The following is an 18,656-nucleotide window of genomic DNA, read 5'->3' on the forward strand; positions in this document are numbered from 1 at the left end:
TTCCTCTCTCTCTCTCTGTTCCTCCTGTCCCTCAGCATTTCCCACCATGCTCTCTGCCCACACTCCTGCAGCCCTCTAGGCTCAGCTTAGCTTCTCCATCCTGACAAGTTCCTGGTGTCCCCAGGCCCAGATGGCTGCTCTACCTTCCAGGTATTTCATGGTCAGAGGAGTTAGAGGTACAAGTCAAGAACTCCTGCCTAGAAGTCATCTGAGTGTGCATACTCCACTCACTGGTTGTATCGCCTGGACAGTGACCCAAACCCTGCAAGCCTCAGTTATCTAATCCATACAATGGGAATACGTTAATACTTAATTGGCCTAGTTGTCAAGAGGATGGCCAGAAAGTAGGAAAGTAGTTATTTCATGATGGAAACACTAGCTTGTGAGCCTCCAGGCCTGGGAGCTCACAGAGGCCCCTAGCTTTGGGTTCTTCCAGCCTCCTGCAGTCCCTGGCAGATCTCAGGAGAGAGGAAGACCTTGTGGCGGCCTTGTGCTACCCTCCTCACCCATGAACATGTCCTCTGCCCAGCATGTCATCCCTCACCGTGTCCATTTTTGGGTCTTACTCCAGACATTCCCAGGGTCGCAATCTAAAGAAGCTCTTCTCTCCCCTTCTTCCCTCATCAGGCCTGCTTTGTTTTCTTCCTAATATTTGTTGTCACCTGACCCAGTACCCTTTCACCTATCTTCTGGGTCATTGACTGGCGTCCCAACTGGAATGAAAGTTTATGAGGAGGGGGGAACATTCTCTGGTCTTGTATTCTGCGCCTCAGAACTCAGCTTTGGGCTGGAACATAATAGCTGCTCAGTTAACTCGGCCTGGAAGAATGAATGGAAAGTCTGCGCCTGGCAGGTCACAGGCAATTCAGAGTTCCCCGCTGTTCAACCAGAGACACCCCCCCCCCTCCGCCCCCTTCCAGGCTCTGCCTTCCCCAGCCAGTCTGTCCCCTCTCCCGGACCCCATCCGGTCCAGGGCTCCCGCGGGGTGGGGTTGGGGGTTAGGGCCGCGGCTCTGGCCTCCCCTCTCTGGTGCCGGGATCTAGGGGCTTGGGGGTGCTGGCTATCGGGTGGGAGCTTGGGGTGCCGGCTCTCGGGTTTCGGGGGGGGCGCCAGCCCCGGGCATGCTCAGAGCGCGCAGGTCCGGGCGGCGGCGGCGGCGGCGGGGGAGGAGGAGGGAGCGGTCGCCGCCGCCGCCGCCGCCGTGCGCTCGCGGGCCCGGGCGGAGCTGCGCAGTCCTCTCGCTGCTGCGCCAGGACAGCCGGCGCGCGGCCGTGCCCACAAGTTGCCGGCAGCTGAGCGCGGCGCCGCCTCCTCCGCTCGCGCCCCCAGCTCCCACCCCGCGGCGGCGGCCGGCTCGGGGTCGCACCTCCTGTGGACGCCGACCCCAGATGTAAAGCGGCACCGGAGCCCCTCGCCCCCTCTACCCCCTGGCGCGATCCAGAGTCTGGCCAACGTCTCCTCTGCCAAACCCCGGGCTGGAAGATGTGGCAGCCGGCCACCGAGCGCCTGCAGGTAAGGGGCCCACGCACAGCCGGGGGCCAGCCTGGAGGAAGAGGTGCCCCGGCCGGAGGAGCCCAGGGGGCGCCTCTGCCCACTTGTCGGGGATTTACCCAGAGCGGTCGTGTGAGACGCGTGGGTAGGAACATGATGCTGTCAGCTTACCCCAGCGCCGGGCACCCGACGGGGGCGAAGGGCTGATGAATGGACAAATGCGCCGCTTCGGGCGTTACAACTTCTGGCGTGGGGTGTTTGTGTGCGTGTTGCTAGATGTAAGGTTGCACTTCCTGACCAGCAATTCTCGATCGCATTCCACTGACACGATTTACTGGTTTGGGGTTAGGGTTTTTCGCATCCAGATTTTTTTTTTTCTTCTTCTTTTTTTTTTTTTTTTGTCCCCAGGAAAGACAGAGGAAATGATTTGTGAAAGCATCCATTTGCCAGTATGATTTGAAAATATCAAACTTGCTTTGGCTTGGTCATGATATGCCTTTTATTTTACTTTACTTTACTTATTTTTTTCCTATTTGTTGATGCTCTCCTTTCATATTCCCTGAACTTCAGCTCCCCTACATATTTTGAAAATCAAAAGTTAAGTTCAGCCAGGAATAATACTTAGGCTCTGGGTCATGCCATCAAAAGTTTTTCAGTGCTGTCTACTGAAATGACAGACTGCCTTTAATTTGGATTCTGAAGCTGGGGTGTGGGGAAGGGGGTCAAAATGAGAAAGAGGGATGTTTATGGGAAGGAGCTCCTTCAGTGATGCTTGGGACCCTGGAATTGCCCAGACTGCAAGGTTTGATGACTGTCTTTTGCTCCCAAACATTCTCAAGAGAGAGGGCAGCTACTCTGCTGGATAAAATCCCCTGAATCCTGCAGTGAAACTTTTGGCAGGCTCAGAACCACATTGTTTCATAGTAAACTTTGAAGAAATGTTTAAGTGGTAAAATATAGTACCATTGGAAGCTGAGTGGATCTGAAGACTTAGAACAGTGGAGGCCAGGAGCCCTGGCTGGCTTGGGAGGTTTCTCAGTGAAAATGGAAAGCTCCCAATGGAGAATGCTGACTGTCCCTTAGATGTTGGGAGAGGTGAACCTTTGCCTGGGAGTTCTCATCCTGAGGATTTACCTGCAGAAGGCATTGCATTTAGCAGAAACAGACACCCCCCTCCCCAATCCCATTTCTAGCCTCCCTGGGCCTGTGGATTTGGAGGGAGTGGGTTCATATTAACAGAACCTGAGAGACCAGGCCAGTCCCCCCAGGGTCTCAAACAGACTAGTCTAACAAGAATAGGGACTTCTAGCCTTGGGGACAAGGTGGTGGGTGACCAACCTCTGACCTCCTGGTCCTAGTAAGAGAACATCACATCAAGCTCTGAATGACTGGCCAAAGGTAAGTTAATGTATTTTGGTAGTGACACCAGTTACCAGTTGTGCATTTGAATCCCTCCTTCTGCTCAGGGCATGGCTTCTATTCTAAAGGAAGGGGTGACTGAGCAGGGTGGAGGGTTCCCGCATCAAATGAGGAGGTTAGCTCACAGAAGTCCTTAGAGAGATGAGACCAGAGTTCCTGGAGGTGGCTTTTCTGGCCTGGGGCTCTGTGCCTCTGCAAAGTTTGTGGATTTTGTCTCTTGGAGTTATTTCTCCCGGCCTGTTTCATTTAAGGACTTCTGTGTGCTGCAGAGCACGTGACCCTTGGCAGGCGAGAGCTTTGGCTTGCGTTCCGCATGGCAATCGTTCCTTTACTAGAAATGTCCTCCTGGCTCTCCTGTGAAATGTACACATGTGCGTTGCGCACGAGTCTGGTTTATTACAGTTTGCGCTTGCAATGCCTTTCTTTCATTTTGAAGTGTCATGTTGAAAGAGCCGGGCTTTGGGCTTTTGAAAGCTCAAGTAAACATGTCTTATCACTGACAAGATCAAATCCCTGTTGGAAGGTTCCTCCCAACACAAGGCTCAATTTCATGCTCCCTACCCCCCCCCCCCCCCATTTAAGTTAGTCCACAAGCCGGTTCTCTTTTAAAGGTTCGGCTCAAGCCTTGCAATTATAGAAGGGAGCCAAATGAAAAAAAATCTTCATAGTCACGGCTTCTTTCCAAAGAGCAGCTTGACTCTTCTTTCAAAACACACAATTTGTATGGTTTTACTTCTTGTTTCTGGGGGAGGGAGTTGTTGAGGGTGAGGTGGTGAGTGAGCTGTGTGTAATAATATTTTATTTACATTCCTTGTGGTTATGTTTGTCACAGTCTCTGTTTGCTGTCTGGGATTTTTTTCTTCCCCTTTTTGCCCTCAGGGCATCACCATATAGGAACGTTGGTTTCCCAATCCTTGGTCCATGGGATGCTTTATCTTGCCCTGATTTTGTGGCCCAGGAGATGGTGATGAAAATTGTGTTCAAAGGGGGAAAGAAATGATAACTTCCCTCATGAATGAAGTTACAGCCCCACCCTTCCCACACAAATCCTAACCTTCTCCTACAACCTCATTAATTTTTTTCTTCATTAATTTTTAATGTAAGACTTCAATTTAGATGAGCTGGAGTGCAGCAAATCCTTCAAGGAAGCATTCCCAGAGCTTCCTAATAGGACTACGGACTCAGGAGCCAATTTATTGGACAAATACCTGGAAACAAAAGAGGCGAGGGAAGAAAAGAGTGACATCTTTTCTTAATCGATTTCATGAGTTCCTGCTAGATGATGCCCCTTCAAAGGTTCTGTGGCCCTGGGAGCGTGGCAGAAACTTGCTCAGGTCAGACAGTCACTCTCTAGCTAATTTGGGGTTGGCAACCAGCCTTTTTTGCTCAGGAAATGACATCTTTGATCGGGTTTGAGTATCGCTATCAATACTCACTTGTTTGCCAAACAAAATGATGCTGATGTTTCCCGATTTGAGATATAGCTGCTTGACCCAAATCCAGCACGGGCGAAGGGACCTGTTGCCCTCGAGCAGGGCTGAGCTGGATCATTTCTCATTCAGTCACACACCCTGCGGCAAGTTCATCTGCTCCCCTGAATGTTAAAACTTCTGTTGCGTCCCACTCGAGCCCTGTTTGGGAGCTTCTGCCATTAAAAATATAATAGGATCAAAAGGGATGTGAAGATTTAAATTACCACCCCAACTTTTAAAAATGAATAAATATGAGTTCTTCCCTTTTCACCTTCTGTACTACACAGTAGACTTTTTTTTTTTCTTTTTTCTTGGAGGGACTCAGGAGAGTTATAAATTTTTCAAGAAGCAGATTTGAAACAGGCTCTTCTCAGAAAACTAAAAGGGACTTTTCAGTAGAAAAGGGCTATGCACTGTATTTTTTGTTGTTGTTGTTGTTTTTGTTTTTTAACATAGGGGTGAGATTACTTCTGGCCTGGGTATTTTAAAAATTGCATGGGTTTCCTAATTGTCTTAATTCTCGGGCAGAGGAGAATCCATTAGAAATGGCAGACTCATCCATACAGGAGTGAGGAGACGTTAGCTATAGCAACGTGTATCTCCCCAGAGCATGTCTTCAGTGAGCTCCCAGATGCATTTTTCTGCAGGCCAGGAAAGGAGGAGAGCAAACGAAAAATGAATGGAGGCTGAATCTGAGACAAAGGAGGCCCACAGATCCTTGCCTGCGGTGTAGTTCTTACAAGGATGGCGTGGAACGTGATAGTAGGAAGGTGGATGAGAAGCGAGTTCTAGAAAATTGTAATTGTGGAGTCAATGTGTAACTGTTTTCTTAGGAGGTTTTTTTTAAAAAATATTTATTATTTATTTGAGGGAGAGGGTGGGAGAGAGTGAGAATGAGCAGGAGAGGCAGAGGGAGAGAATCTCTAGCAGACTCTGCTGAGTACAGAGCCCATTGCAGGGCCTGAGCTCATGACCTGAACCCAGACCAGAAAACCAGATCCTGCTTTCTTTGGTTTCTGGTGAAGCTCTGGGCTGGCAAAAAGGTTCAAGTCAACAAAACTGAAGTTTGACTGGAGAGAAAACTTGGGAGATTTTAGGTGAGAGTACTTCATCTGCCAGGATCACCTTGCCCTTTCTCTGCCATGCTTAGCTGGTAGATTTCACCCTGACGTGGCTTGCGGATCGTTTTTGACTTATTTTCCTATGATTATGCCCCTTGCAATTTACCCCTGAGAAGTGATGGAAGAACCCTTTAGAATGTCAGCCGGAGACCATTAGACTAGGCCCGCCAGGCAGAGGGAAGACTTTGGCAAGTAGGACACTTTTCCAGGCTGACCAAATTGGCAAAAGGAACACAGATTAAGGAAGGTCATGACAGCAGCCCATTTTTACGGAGCACTGGCTGTGTGTGTGTGTGTGGCACTGTGCTAAGGGGTTTTATTTGAATTATCTTGCTCATTTATCTTTCATGGCCATTTTTATCACCATTTCATAGTGAAAACAAAACAAAACAAAACAAAAAGCCTGAAAGCCAAAGACATTAAATGATTTGGTCAGGGTTGGAGAGCTAGAAATGAGCGGAGCTGGAATCAGAACCAGGTGGTCTGTCTTCAGAGCTTACTTCTTAGCCCCTTGTCTGTAGTGCAAAAGGAGAAGACGATGCTGTACACATGCTGGCGCTCTGGTTCCTAAGAACTAGAATTATAGCAGGGGTGGTCCCAGGGGCTCAGAGAGGCGCCTGTCGTCTTTCTTGTGAAAGCGGATGGTTGCCTGTGCCGACGAGGGCTACCCTCTTTGGGTGGCTTGCACCTCTGGGGGAAGTAAGCTGCTGTGTCGTACTTTAGCTGAAATTCCCCGTTGCCATTGACGGTGGAGTCTCTTCATCTGGAGCACGTGACATTTATCGAAACGGGAGACCTTGAAGGCTGGTAATCAAGCCTGATCTTGTCTGCAGTCCTTTCACATTTGAACCAAAATTGGGGGGAAGGGAGGAAGGAGGTTGGGGAGTTCAGGAGCAATTGCTTGGAAATTAGTGGTAGGTACTCTTAGTGAGGCAAAGGTTTCTCACCAAATCGATTCTAGCTTTTACCATTCTTTTCATTCCTCTTGGATGAGTAAGTACAAAGCCTTGGACTTTAGCGTTTATAAAACACTCGGAGTGATCACGACTTTGAAGTCTTTCAGAAGCAGAATGCTATCTTACATCATTGAATCTTTCTCTCAGTTTGTCAGTGAAATCTCCACCAAGAGACTTGCAAAATGCCAGCCTTGGAAACAACTCTGCCCCCTGGTTATCCATTGCCTAATTGGGCTGTTTAATGTTGACTGTACTGGGTTATCTTGGGATGTTAGGCAACATTTGCATTTTGTTTGATGTTCCAGATTGGCTCTGCCCTCCCACCTCCCTTTGCAGGGATTCCCATCCTTACTGTTTACATTAATCCTGACTACTGGGTCCTGGAAGAGTCCATCCGGGACAGACTGGGGAATCAGGCTCTGTTCCACGGGGCTGTTCGATGCCACAAATAGCGAGTAGCAACAGTGCCGGGAGTCCTTAGTGGTCAGCAAACAAAAGTAGTACAGAAATGCTCTTAACACTGCAGTGTGTTTCAGTCAGCAAACCTCTCCCCCCCCTCCGCCCCGCCCCTCCCACTGGGCCCAAATCTCAACGGAGACTTTGTGTAAGTACAGCACGAAGACATAGTTGAGGTCGTTGTCTAAAGACCTCCTTGGAGTCTAGCGGAATTAGTCACTATCATCTTATGTTAACTTAAAAAGCAGTTTTGATCCCAGTTTAGCTGCCAACCAGTGATACAGCATCCCCATATTACCCAGGTCCAAGCCCTCAGGCCACGAACTGGAAAAGGACAGCGTCAGGAACCAGACACAGACTGGCTTTGTGCCTTTGGCCTATTTCAATGCTTCCAAAGCCTCAGGGAGCTCGTTCCCCTCATGCTGGTGTCCCTTGGGGTCCTCATCTTGCTGAGGTCTTCTCTCCCACGCCTGATTGCCAGGAGCTTCTTCCTTTTCCATCAGTGGCTGCCACTGAGGTCTTGCCTTGATAAGGGAGATTCCAGCAGCGAGAACACTACCTCCTTCTGCTTGTTGAAGCTCTCGTCAGGTCTTTCCTTACTTGCCCCCTTGGCCTTCCTAACTTCCTAACTGACACAGTTACTGAGGGACCCAGGTTCAGACTCAAACCCTGGTCTCCATGTCTTACTCATTGTTTGGGTTGAGTTGGGTCAACATGTTCCCTTACTCCCCAGATATATGCTGAAGTCCTAACCCTGCTACCTGGGAACGTTTGCCTTGTTTGAAAATAGGGTCTGTGCGGAGGTCATCGAGTTGAGTCACTCTGGACTAGGGGAGTTCTAAATCCTGTGACGGGTGTCCTTCTTTTTTTTATTTTTATTTTTTTTTTAAAGATTTTATTTATTTGACAGAGATCACAAGTAGGCAGAGAGGCAGGCAGAGAGAGGGGGGGAGGCAGGCTCCCTGCTGAGCAGAGAGCCCAATGTGGGGCTCGATCCCAGGACCCTGAGATCATGACCTGAGCCGAAGTCAGAGGCTTAACCCACTGAGCCACCCACAGGTGCCCCTATGGGTGTCCTTCTAAGGAGCGATTTGAAGGCACAGAGGAGGCACAGGAAGGAAAGCCTTGTGAAGACAGAGTCAGAGAATGAAGTTAGGCTTCTCCACAAGCCAAGGAATGCCAGGGGTTGCTGGCAGCCACCAGAAGCCAGAAGAAAGAATCAAGGGAGGGGTCTTCCTTGAGCCTTTGCGGGGAGAGTGGCCCTGCCCGCATCTTGATTTGGGACTTCCAGCCTCCAGAACTCTGAGAGAATACATTTCTATTCTTTTAAGCCGCCCCGTGTGTGGTAATTTGTCACAGCAGCCACAGAAAACTAATGCGCTCATGAAACCATATTGCTTTTGATCACGTTCTCTGTGTTTCTGGAAGCCTAGGTATGCCTGACTTTCATAAACTGGGACAAAATGAACATGTCTCTATAGTGTGCTCTTTTTGTACTGAATGTGTGAATTTATTTACAGTAGATTCAGAGAAAATGAAAACAGACATTATAAAACAACTAAATTACTGCTTCTTTCTCCCTCATCTGCTTCTGGTCAACGTCCTAGGAAGGGCGGCAAACGGGTTTTGTGTTGCTAAAGGGAGTGCCTCTGGAAAATATAGTAAATGTGCTTCAAGAGGTAGTTAACTTTGGTCATTAAAATTATGGGATGTGAAAGATAGTTTGCTTTAAGGCGGATCTCAGCGATACTTTTCCAGGCAGGCGGAGACTGAGGGAAGGCTGGGGTTTTATCCTCAAAACAGTCCCGCTTGTCAGAGTCTGGGCAGGGTCTCTGGGTAGCAGACCCGCCAGTGACCGCCTCTCCCCAACAGGGATGACGGTGGGTTGACTTGAGATTCTATTCATGGCAGCCCCAGATGATGGTCTGGTTGATTATTTGCATCTGGTTGGATATTTTGGTTTGTTTTTGTTTTTTACTTGGTAACGGTATAAATTATCTTAATGAAGAACCTCTTTCTATTGTGGAACTCACTTTGGAGACAAAAAGTGAATGTCATAGTCGTCACACTTGCTTTCCTGGGCCAACTGCTCTTCTCCCCACAGCAGGGGAGGTGTGGGGGGAGCAAGGAGCCTGAATCTATGCAAGGCAGCCCTGGGGTCTTCCACCTCTTCTAGGGAAGAGCCTGTGTCCTTTTAAAAGGCCATCTCACCTTTCATTGTCTTCCTCAGGAAGGAGTGAATATGGCCTGTGGGGATGGGGAGGGCTGGGAGAGCAGATCTGCCAGGAGCAAGTGGCTCCTTGATTGTCATTCTTCTGTGAGAACAGCTCCATTACGATCCCTTTGTGAAGGATCCTTTCCTCACAGCTTCTTCGTAGTTGTGGGTCTGAGGATAAACCCACAGATGGCATCACCCTATCTTCCCACTGCATGCTTTCATGCCTTTCTGTCAGGAACCCCTGGCTTTTTCCCAGGTGTGTGGGATGTCCTGGGGTACAGGCCCCCCTCCATGGGGAATTGTAGAGCCCACCATTTCCTTTCTGAGTGTCCTGTGGATATTCCCCTGGAACCATGGGGCCCTGGTGCTGTTGGGAGGCTGGTTTTTGTCGGGCCTAAAATCTCTGTAGCTTCCGGCCTTCGCTTCCTAGCACTGCCATCACAGAGCACCACAGGCTGGGCGTCGTCGGCAACAGAAACTTGTTGTCTCACAGATCTGGAGGCCACAGGTCTGAAATCAAGCCAAGAGGCAGGGTTGGTTTCTTTGGAGGCCATGAGGGAGAATCTGTTCCATGCCTTCCTCCTCGCTCCCGGTGGTTTTCTAGAAATCTTAGCTGTCCCTTGGCTTGTGGCAGCATTGCCAGTCTGCAGACGGAGCTCTCCCTGGGTGAGTCTTTTTAGAGGGACACCCGCCATCTTGGATCAGGGGTCCAACCTCCGCCATCTTGGATCAGGGGCCCAACCTCCTCTCGTCCTATCCCACCTTAGCTAATGACATCTGCGATGAGCCTGTTTCTAAGTAAGGTACATTCTGAGGTATTGGGGTTTAGGATTTTAGCATATGAATTTTGGGAGAGACATAGTTCAGTCTATAACACTTACTTTAGAATTTTCTTTTGAGTATTCTCCATGCACCAGTATATTTCTCCCTACTTGAACCAACCACGCAAAAAAACAAAAACAAAAACAAAAACAAAAACAATGGGAACTCCCCACCCCAAATGGTAGTAAGGATGTGAAATGGAATGGCATATCTGCTTTGTGTCATGACTACTATTTTATACTTGATTCGACTGAGAAATGATGAAATAATAGCTGCTTAGGGTGACAAGGTAACAAATCCATCAGCTGGGAAGTATGTTCAGAAGCTTGTCCCTTTCTCAGTTCCCAATTCTACTTGTGAAGGAAACTCATATAGGAAACTCATGATCGTGATTTTCCACAGTTTTGTCCAGGTCTGTGCAAACATATACAGATATAGAGATGCACATTTAGGTCTTTCTCATATATTTCGATAATAAAATCATATTGTATATGTATTGCTATGCATTTGCTTTTTCACTTTACAAAGTGTTTCTTAGGTATCTCTTCTGGTCAGTACAGTGATCCCCTTTCCATGATTCTGCTTTCCATGGTTTCAATTACTTGCGGTCAACTACCATCCAAAAACATATGACCCTTCTTCTGACAGATCATTTACATGACAACACCTACATCCTTTACCTTATTACAAGCAGAAAGATGAGTATAATATGATATTTTGAGAGACAGAGAGAGACCACATTCACTGAACTTTTGTGATGGTATATTATTATAACTTTTGTATTTTATTATCAGTTACTGTTAATCTCTTATTGTGTCTAACTAAATTAAAGTTTATCACAGGTATGTATGTATAGGTAAAAACAGAACATGCATAGAGTTTGCTAATGGTTTCAGACATCCACTGGGGGTTGGAACATATTCCTCATTAAGGGGGGGACTACTCTAACTTAGCTCCAACTTATTCCTTTTAGTCCCTCTATAGAATTTGCGATAGAGTGGGACCACAATTTATTCAGGAGTTCCTCTATCAGAGCGTATCTGGGGCAAGTCTGTGTTCTATTGTTGTTCTCCTGCCTGTAGGTAATACTGTTATAACTCCCCGGGCATGTCCTTACGTACTTGTGTTTCTATTTCTTTAGATGGGAGTGGTAGCACTGGGATTGCTACATCTAGGAGTATGCATCTTTTATGTTTTAGCAGCTGTTAAAGAAGGCCTTCTGTGAGAATTCTTTCTGATCAGAAGTGTGTGCAATTCTGGCAAAGGTGCAAAGAACACAGTTTGCTGGAGAAAGTATAGTCTTTTCAGCAAATGATGCTGGAATAATGGGATATCCCCATGCAAGATAACCAACTCCAAACTGTAATCCTTCCTTCATATATCTGGCATATAAAAACTCACTCACAATTCATCACAGGCCTAAATGCAAAACCTTAAAACCGTGGAACTTCCAGACAAAGATAGTAGAAAATCTTCGTAGCTTTTTGTACATTCGTATAAACATTCCTAACATCAAGACAGTGACCAGGGCCATCACGCCCCAAAGTTACTCTGGATCAGGCCCAGATTTCTTAGAAGGATCACAAAAATGTGATCAATAAAAGGAAAATGTGACTAAATGGGATTTTATCAAAATGAAAACCTGCTCTTTAAGCTATTTTGACAAGAGAATGAATAGGTAAGACATAGACTGGGAGAAAACACTTGCAAATCCTATATCTGTAAGAAAGGACTTGTATCCGGGATATCGAGAGGACTCTCATAATAAGAAGCTGAACAACCCAATTGGAAAACAAACAAACAAACAACAAACAATTTGAACAAAAAAGTTGTGTGGACAGGAAATAAGCACAAGGCTGTTAAACATCATGAATCAGGGAGAAAATGCAAATTATAACCACAGTGAGATATCACTACCTAACTCCAGAATAGCTCAAATTAAAGAGACTTCAACCACACCACACACCAGCAAGGATGTGGATGAACTGGGGCTCTTACTGGAAGGCAGATTAGTGGATCTGAGGATCGGATGGGAGGAAAAAATTTGAAAAGGGCTTGAGTACGTGTTTGGGAGTGATGGATAGGCTCAACATCTTGATTATAGTGATGGTTTGATGGGCTTATCTAGATGTCAAAACTTGGAAATTGCGTAGTATATTACGTTTTGGATATATTTCTAGATAACTGTTTAAAAAAGGAGATGTGAAGGAGTCATTGTATGTCAGGCACTGTGTTAGGTGTTGGGGGATTAACATGGTTCCTACCCTCACTTCTGTGAATTCTTAGTAGCTTTCATGTTCTTTTAACTGGAAATTAAAATCCTAACCTAGCATATAAATAACTATCTATTTTTTTTCTTAGAGTTCCATTCACTCCTTTTAAAGCATTCCTTTATTTAGTCCTTGAAATGACATGTTTCATCAACGGCAATTTGCTTGAAGGTCCTAAGGGAAACTAGTAGTTGAGCAGAAAGAAGAAATCCCACCCAAAGGGTAGACGGTTCCAGTTGGTGCCTCGTTGTTCCTTCTGTCATTTTGCCCCCTTCCCTGTTCTTGCTCCTGGGGGCTTGTTTCTGACTTCTTTCCAACCTGTCCAGATGGCTTAGTCCTCTGAGGCCTAGGTCAACCCTAGTTGCCAGTGGACTCCGGAGATTGTGCTGTTGAGTGGGTGACTTTCCAGGGTTGTGACCCCATGGCTGGCTGGACCATCTTCTTGATATTCACCTCCTGCAGTGGAAAACAGAGTATATATCATGAAAAGCCACGAATGGGTCTGGATTCCAGTTTGTGAATGTGACGTGCCTAGCAGAGGTGTAGGGCCTGGATTAATTATGAAATAGTTCTTTTTCCCATGAGTATAGTAACTCAAAGCTTTAGCTAGCACAAAGCGACTTTACCAACGGCCATTGAACCTTAGCAGAATGCTGTCGAGAAGCAGTCACAAAAATAACGTTAATCTAGTTTTAAAAACATTTTTTTTTTTCTCCTCAAGGAGGCACTTGACTCAATCTCTTTTGAAGGGCAAAGAATGTAAGACTTTGTTCACTAAGTATCTAAGGGGACCATGTGGTATATTGTCCAGCTGAGGTCCTGCTGAGGTGATGGGGACACTATTAGTAATTCACTGGAATAGCAGGCATAAACCAGAGTCCCCTGGCAAAACAAGCTTTATGGTCACCCCTAAAAATGGTAGGTAAAATGTTAGACTCCTGTTCCTCACTGTTTCACTTTGGGAGTGAAGGAAAGAAATGAAATACGTGAGATGGGCAGGATAATACAGCAGGTAGGCAGAAAAGCCAGGGAGAGGAGACATTGGGGAGATGGGCGTGGGGGGTGAGGAATGTGTACATAAAACAGAGGAAGAAGTGGAAGGTGGAGGAAGTCACGTAGGCACCTAGACCAACCCTGGTACGGAACGTATGGTGCTCCCCAAAAGGTAGCGGTCACCCGTTCCGTGTAGCTGTTGGCCTATGGAAACATTATTCTTTTGAGCAAAGGGGTCAGAGGTTCACCCGTGCTCAGCGGTGCTGAATGCTTTGGTGGATTTTCTGGCTGTTTTGGAAAAATAAGGTTTTTTTCAGATGAAAAGCTAGAAAACTTTGAGAGGAAAAAAAAAAAAAGGAGTTCCAAAGCCAAAGGATGGGCAGCTTGGCAGAAGTGGAAATAGAGAATGTGGAAGTGAATAGAGGATATTTCTTTAGGCTACGAATCTGGCTCCCTTTGACCCATATTGGCTGTTGAAGAGGGGAGAGACTGTGGGGTTTTTAATCAGGTTCATGGATATAAATCTTGGCTGCCTCACTCACTAGAAGTTACTTCAGGGTCTCTGATCTGCATTTTTTTCGACTTTAAAATGGGGGTAATAACATTTAGCTCTTGACTACTCATTGAGGTAGAGACTACAAAGAACTTAGCATGGTAACTGGCAGTTACAGCAAGTCAGTAAACCTCATTCCTTCCAGTTCCAAAGGATGAATTAGGAATAGCTGCGCAGCATCTTAGGGCTAGATGGATAATAGAATTTTGACGTTTCTCAAACTGTGTTCCACAGAGCAAGCTACTCATATGAGTCTTGCTACTGAGGATTCTTTCTTTAAGTAGGACTGGGACGCAGTGGGTGAAACGAAGTGAGTCTGGTTTACTGCAGGAATTCTTGCAGCCTTTGAGATGCCAGTGCCCCGTGAATTTCCACGTGAGGGAGAGGAGAAGCCAGCCCTTTGTGAAGAACAGTCCTGCAGTCCAGAGGGCTTCAGAACTTGAACTTGTTTAAGTTGACAAACTGGGCCTGAGGCTTGGCTCTAGCTTACACAAATATTTCCTTTGGCACCTCCAGTGTCTATAAAAACTTGACAAATTAGTTTCCAGGATTGAAAAATTAGAGGAGTTTATAAGGAAATCTGGACTTTCTGGTTCTCTTAGAAAATGGGAGCGTCAAGCCACCGTGGGTTCTGACCCAGTGACCCTCAGCCGACGCTGATCCATGTGGATCGGAAGTGGCTTCCCACTTGTCCCAGGCCTTACAGAGCAGGTGTCACTAAGTCCCAGAAGCTGATGGGCCTGGGGCCCTTGGGTGGAGACTCCTGGTCCAGTTGAGCTCCTTCCTTTGGCTGGTGGGAAAACTAAATCCAAAGTTCATGGTGTCCTTGGAATCGGGACGGGATTCTTGGTCTTCTGACTTTCAAAGCCAAGGCAATAGAAGATTGTGTGACTGTGTTTATTGGCTTAGCATTATTCTTTCCTCTGTAGGCACAGCTCTGGGAGCCCACCTTCAGGTGCTGGGGCCAGCTCTTCTCCCCTCCTAGGGAGCTGTGGGCCGGAGTCTGTGTGATTGGAGCAAAGCCTTGTCATCACTCCGTCTCTGCAGGGCACGTAGAAGCATGGGAACCATAAGCGGCCTTGTGGTGCACTTGCCGTGTGCTAATCTTGAGCAGGGGAGGGTTTCCAGGCAGAAGTGGGAGGCTCTTCTGACTTTTCACTGAATCCACACTACTGTTTCCTGCATAGCCCATGCCAGGCAAGTAGAAATTTCTCATTGTTATAATATTGGCTCATTTGGGGGCATTTTGACTGCCAAACATTCGCACAGATTGTCTCCAAAAGGGGGGGAGATTCAGAGGATGGAGAGTAGTTTTTAATTTAATGGCTTTCGGCATTTTCCTCACAGATTTTCAGCCAATGAGGAAATGCTCAAATGTTATTTCAGGAAACCTAAACTGAAAGACATCTTCAATGGTGACAACACCTTCATATTTAAGAATCTGTTTCCAACAAAAAAACACACATGAAACAAACCAAACTAAACCAAACCAAACCAAACAAAACAAAAAATAAGAAAGAAAACAACCCCCCAAAACCAATAAAAGCATTCTGTAGATGCTTTCTGATCCTCTTGGGAGAAGATCTGAAGCTTACTGTACGTACCTTCCCAGATATGCTGTTGGTCTCCTTAGCTCTGCCCATTCCTGCAAAATTATGGGATCTGATTATTTTCAGCATTACAAGTACATGGAGTTAAACAGAAAGTAGCTTAAGCTAGAAACCAATGAATTAGACCTCTCACTCTCAACCTGTGTTTGGTTCCTGAAGGCGCGAACATTGCGTACGTCCTGGTGCCTCTGAGTTAGACCATCTAGTTAGGTTGGAAACCTATTGCTCCTCTGTTGGACCCCCTTCCAATAAAAGTTTATGACCGTATTGATAACTACTTTGCAAATTATTGACACTATAATCAGACTCAGAGTTGGGTTATTATTTATCTTTCCTTCTTAACTAATCTAAGTTAATCTAAACCTGTTTTCCTACAGCACCTTTTATTTTTACTTATTTGTTTTTTAAAGAGAGAGTGATAGTAAGAGAGTATGAATAGTGGAAGAGCACAGGGAGAGGGAGAGAGAGAATCTTAAGCTGACTCCACACTGAGGCTCATTGCAGGGGTTGATCTCAGGACTCTGGGATCATGACTGGAGATGAAATCAAGAGTCAGACACCTAACTGACTGAGCCACCTGGGTGCCTGCCTACAGCACTTTCAAAACCAAAAATTCATCTGAAACAGTTTCTGCTGCACAGAATTGACTCAGCCGTAGCAGAAAAGGAAAGAGAGAATGCTCGCTGCCGAACATAAAGCTTTTGGTCAATCTGAAAGCTCAGAAAATACAGTTATGTATTAGATCCTTATATAGTTCTGTAAAGATTGGTTTTTGGTTCGTAAAGAAATTCAAATGCTTTTGAAGTATTTTTCAGTAAAAGATAGAAATGCCACTGACATATTAAAATGAGACTAGCTTAGTCTCATGGTCAAATACTGGTCATATAATGAAGGATTTGGTTGTACCTAAAAACCTAGGATAAGACTATAACTGAACCTGAAACCTCCAGCTCTGAGCTTCCCAGTGGCCTAAGGAAGAAGGGAAACTTGATGAATTACTTAGCTCTCATTATCTAATAGTAGAATCTCCATCAAGCCAACTGGAGCCCCAAATGTTTTCCTAAATTGAAAATCCTAGAAATTACCATGTGGTTCTTTATATGGCATGTCATAGCACAAACTCTTGGGTGATAATATTAATTGTAGTTTTTGACAAAGATGTCTGTGGAAGTTGAAAAAAATAAACAATTAAGTAGGAATGCTAAGACTGTTTATGTAGCAGTACAAGTGGACATCCGTGGGTTTTTCGTGCCCAACTTCATTTCCCATCTTCTGGTCACAGCACCCTGATCTCACTTTTGGTCCCTCTCCTGTGTGTGGGGGACTCCATTTATTTCAAGGAGGGGGGCTGTCAGTGTGCCCTCCTCTAGCTGTGGCATCCGTGTGTGCTCCTGGTATCTACGTTAATCAGACACTTTCTCCCAAAACTGGGATCCCGAGCAGGGTGGCAAAAAGGCTGGAAATCGCCCAAACCAATTATTCTGCCCACCGAGATCTGTAGTCCTGCTGTGTAGACCCCCAGCAGCTTCTTGATCCCTATCCTTCCTGAGCTTGGTCCTTCTGGATCGCCTTTCAATCTGGTATCACTCTGATAATGAATTTGTTTCTTCTCCAGTGAGCTGGAGTTGGTGTTTACTGCTTGCAACTTCTGCCAACTCTGATTGCAGACTCAGACTGATACACAGGAAGAATTTTCCTTGAACCCACTGATGGCCAGCCTTCAAATTCTGTGTCCGCCAGTGTTCTGTGTGGAGCAGAGCTGGCATGTGGAGAAAAGCGAGACTGCCATGCTTGAAGGGTCTCCGAGATCCCAACCAGAAGGTCACGCACACACACCTCTCCTTCCTTAAGGGTACCCTTTCCTCATCAAAAGTGTGCTTGCTCCACTGGGAAGTGGAGAAAAGGTACAGACCTTTCTCTGCCTAGAATTTGTCTCGCACCTAGACTTACTTGAGTAAGTGCCACTGAACAAGAAGAATCCCCCTTATCTTATAGTCCTGGCCCACAGCTTCCATGTTCTGGCCCACTGCTGGAGGATGACTTTTGTCCTTGTTGTTTATAAGGCTATAGCTCGGCATCTGCTATAAATCTTAAGGTTTTTTTTTTATAACTTGGATATCACTCTCACCTTTCTGCCAAATCTCTGTACTGAAAAAGCGGCCTATGATTTTAAGTAATGATGCTTTTACGACGTCCAAAACAAATCAAGTAATTTTGGTCCACAGTATCAGATGAATCCCTCTGGTCTCTGAGTCTGGGGTAGAAATGGTGGTGGGCAGTGCAAATGGCTGTTTTGGCCAAAATAGCCAAAGAGTTCCAGCCTCAGGCTCTCTGAGTCTCAGTGCTCGAGAAACATCTGTAGCTGTTGGTTGAAAATGTGAATGGCTCCTTAAGTTCACTCTAGGACAGTGTGGGCTCTTCAGCCCAGAAAGTTAAATACATCCAACTCTGGCAGTCCTGACCTTCTGGGTAGAGAATGTAGTTCACTAGTCTTCAAGACCTGCTTTGCCACTTTGATTTAATACCAGGCGGAAATCTTCAAAACAAAGCTCTCTGAATCCAGGAAAGTTCATCTGGCATCAGTTAGCTCGGGCGCCCCCCCTGCCCCCCCCTTCCCCACCCCACCCCCTTGTCTTTTCTCTAAGGGCTTGATGCTTTGTAGAAAATGAATGGCTTTGCAAAAGTGCAAATTTGGGAGAGCGTTGTACAACCAAAGAAAATTCAAATTAGTATTCCCCCTGTGGGAATCCTCTTGGGGAAATTGAAATTATACCGAAATGTTCACGTATAGAATACAGCCAATATCTGTTTTAGGATGTTGACAGACTGTTTGAATGATACAGCTTGGTGGTTTTCTGGAAGTAAGGTGGTCTAGAGAAGGAAGAATAAGGAGTATAAAAAAACGTACTAATTGGTGTTTCCTTCTCTCTGTTGTGTTCATCGTAAATAGCACAGACTCAATGCTGATCTTTTTACTCCTTGGCCCAGAGAACTGGCGTTTTTCTTCATAACGTAATTTAATGCCCTTGTTGGACAGAGGCTGTGCGCGCTCTGAACAGGAGGGGACGTGTGCTGGCAGGGTCCCTTGGAGCAGGGCAAGCATTCAGCAAAAACTTGGAGGGAGTCTTTTGGAAATAAAACCTAATTTGCAGGGATCTCTACTCATAAGGTAGTCTTGCTCTGTGATTTGGAGCCATATCTGTGTTTTCTCCATTTTGTGTGGACTACCTCCTTTTCTTGCTTTTCTCCTCCTGCTTTCCTTGCAACTAATGGGA

The 18,656-nt window shown here is 46.1% G+C and overlaps 1 protein-coding gene across 1 annotated transcript in view; it reads left to right on the forward strand.

The window, feature by feature from the left end:
- Positions 1-1,142: 1,142 nt before the first annotated feature.
- PID1 (phosphotyrosine interaction domain containing 1) overlaps positions 1,143-18,656 on the forward strand; it is a 226,337-nt gene continuing 208,823 nt past the window's right edge. Inside the window, exon 1 of the mRNA XM_082690852.1 lies at positions 1,143-1,512. Within this exon, the coding sequence (XP_082546978.1) occupies positions 1,483-1,512 (30 nt within the window). The 5' untranslated portion in view covers positions 1,143-1,482. The remainder of the gene's footprint in view (positions 1,513-18,656) is intronic.

This window comes from Mustela nivalis, assembly GCF_964662115.1.
Source record: "Mustela nivalis genome assembly, chromosome: 11".
In the NCBI taxonomy this organism is placed as follows: domain Eukaryota; kingdom Metazoa; phylum Chordata; class Mammalia; order Carnivora; family Mustelidae; genus Mustela; species Mustela nivalis.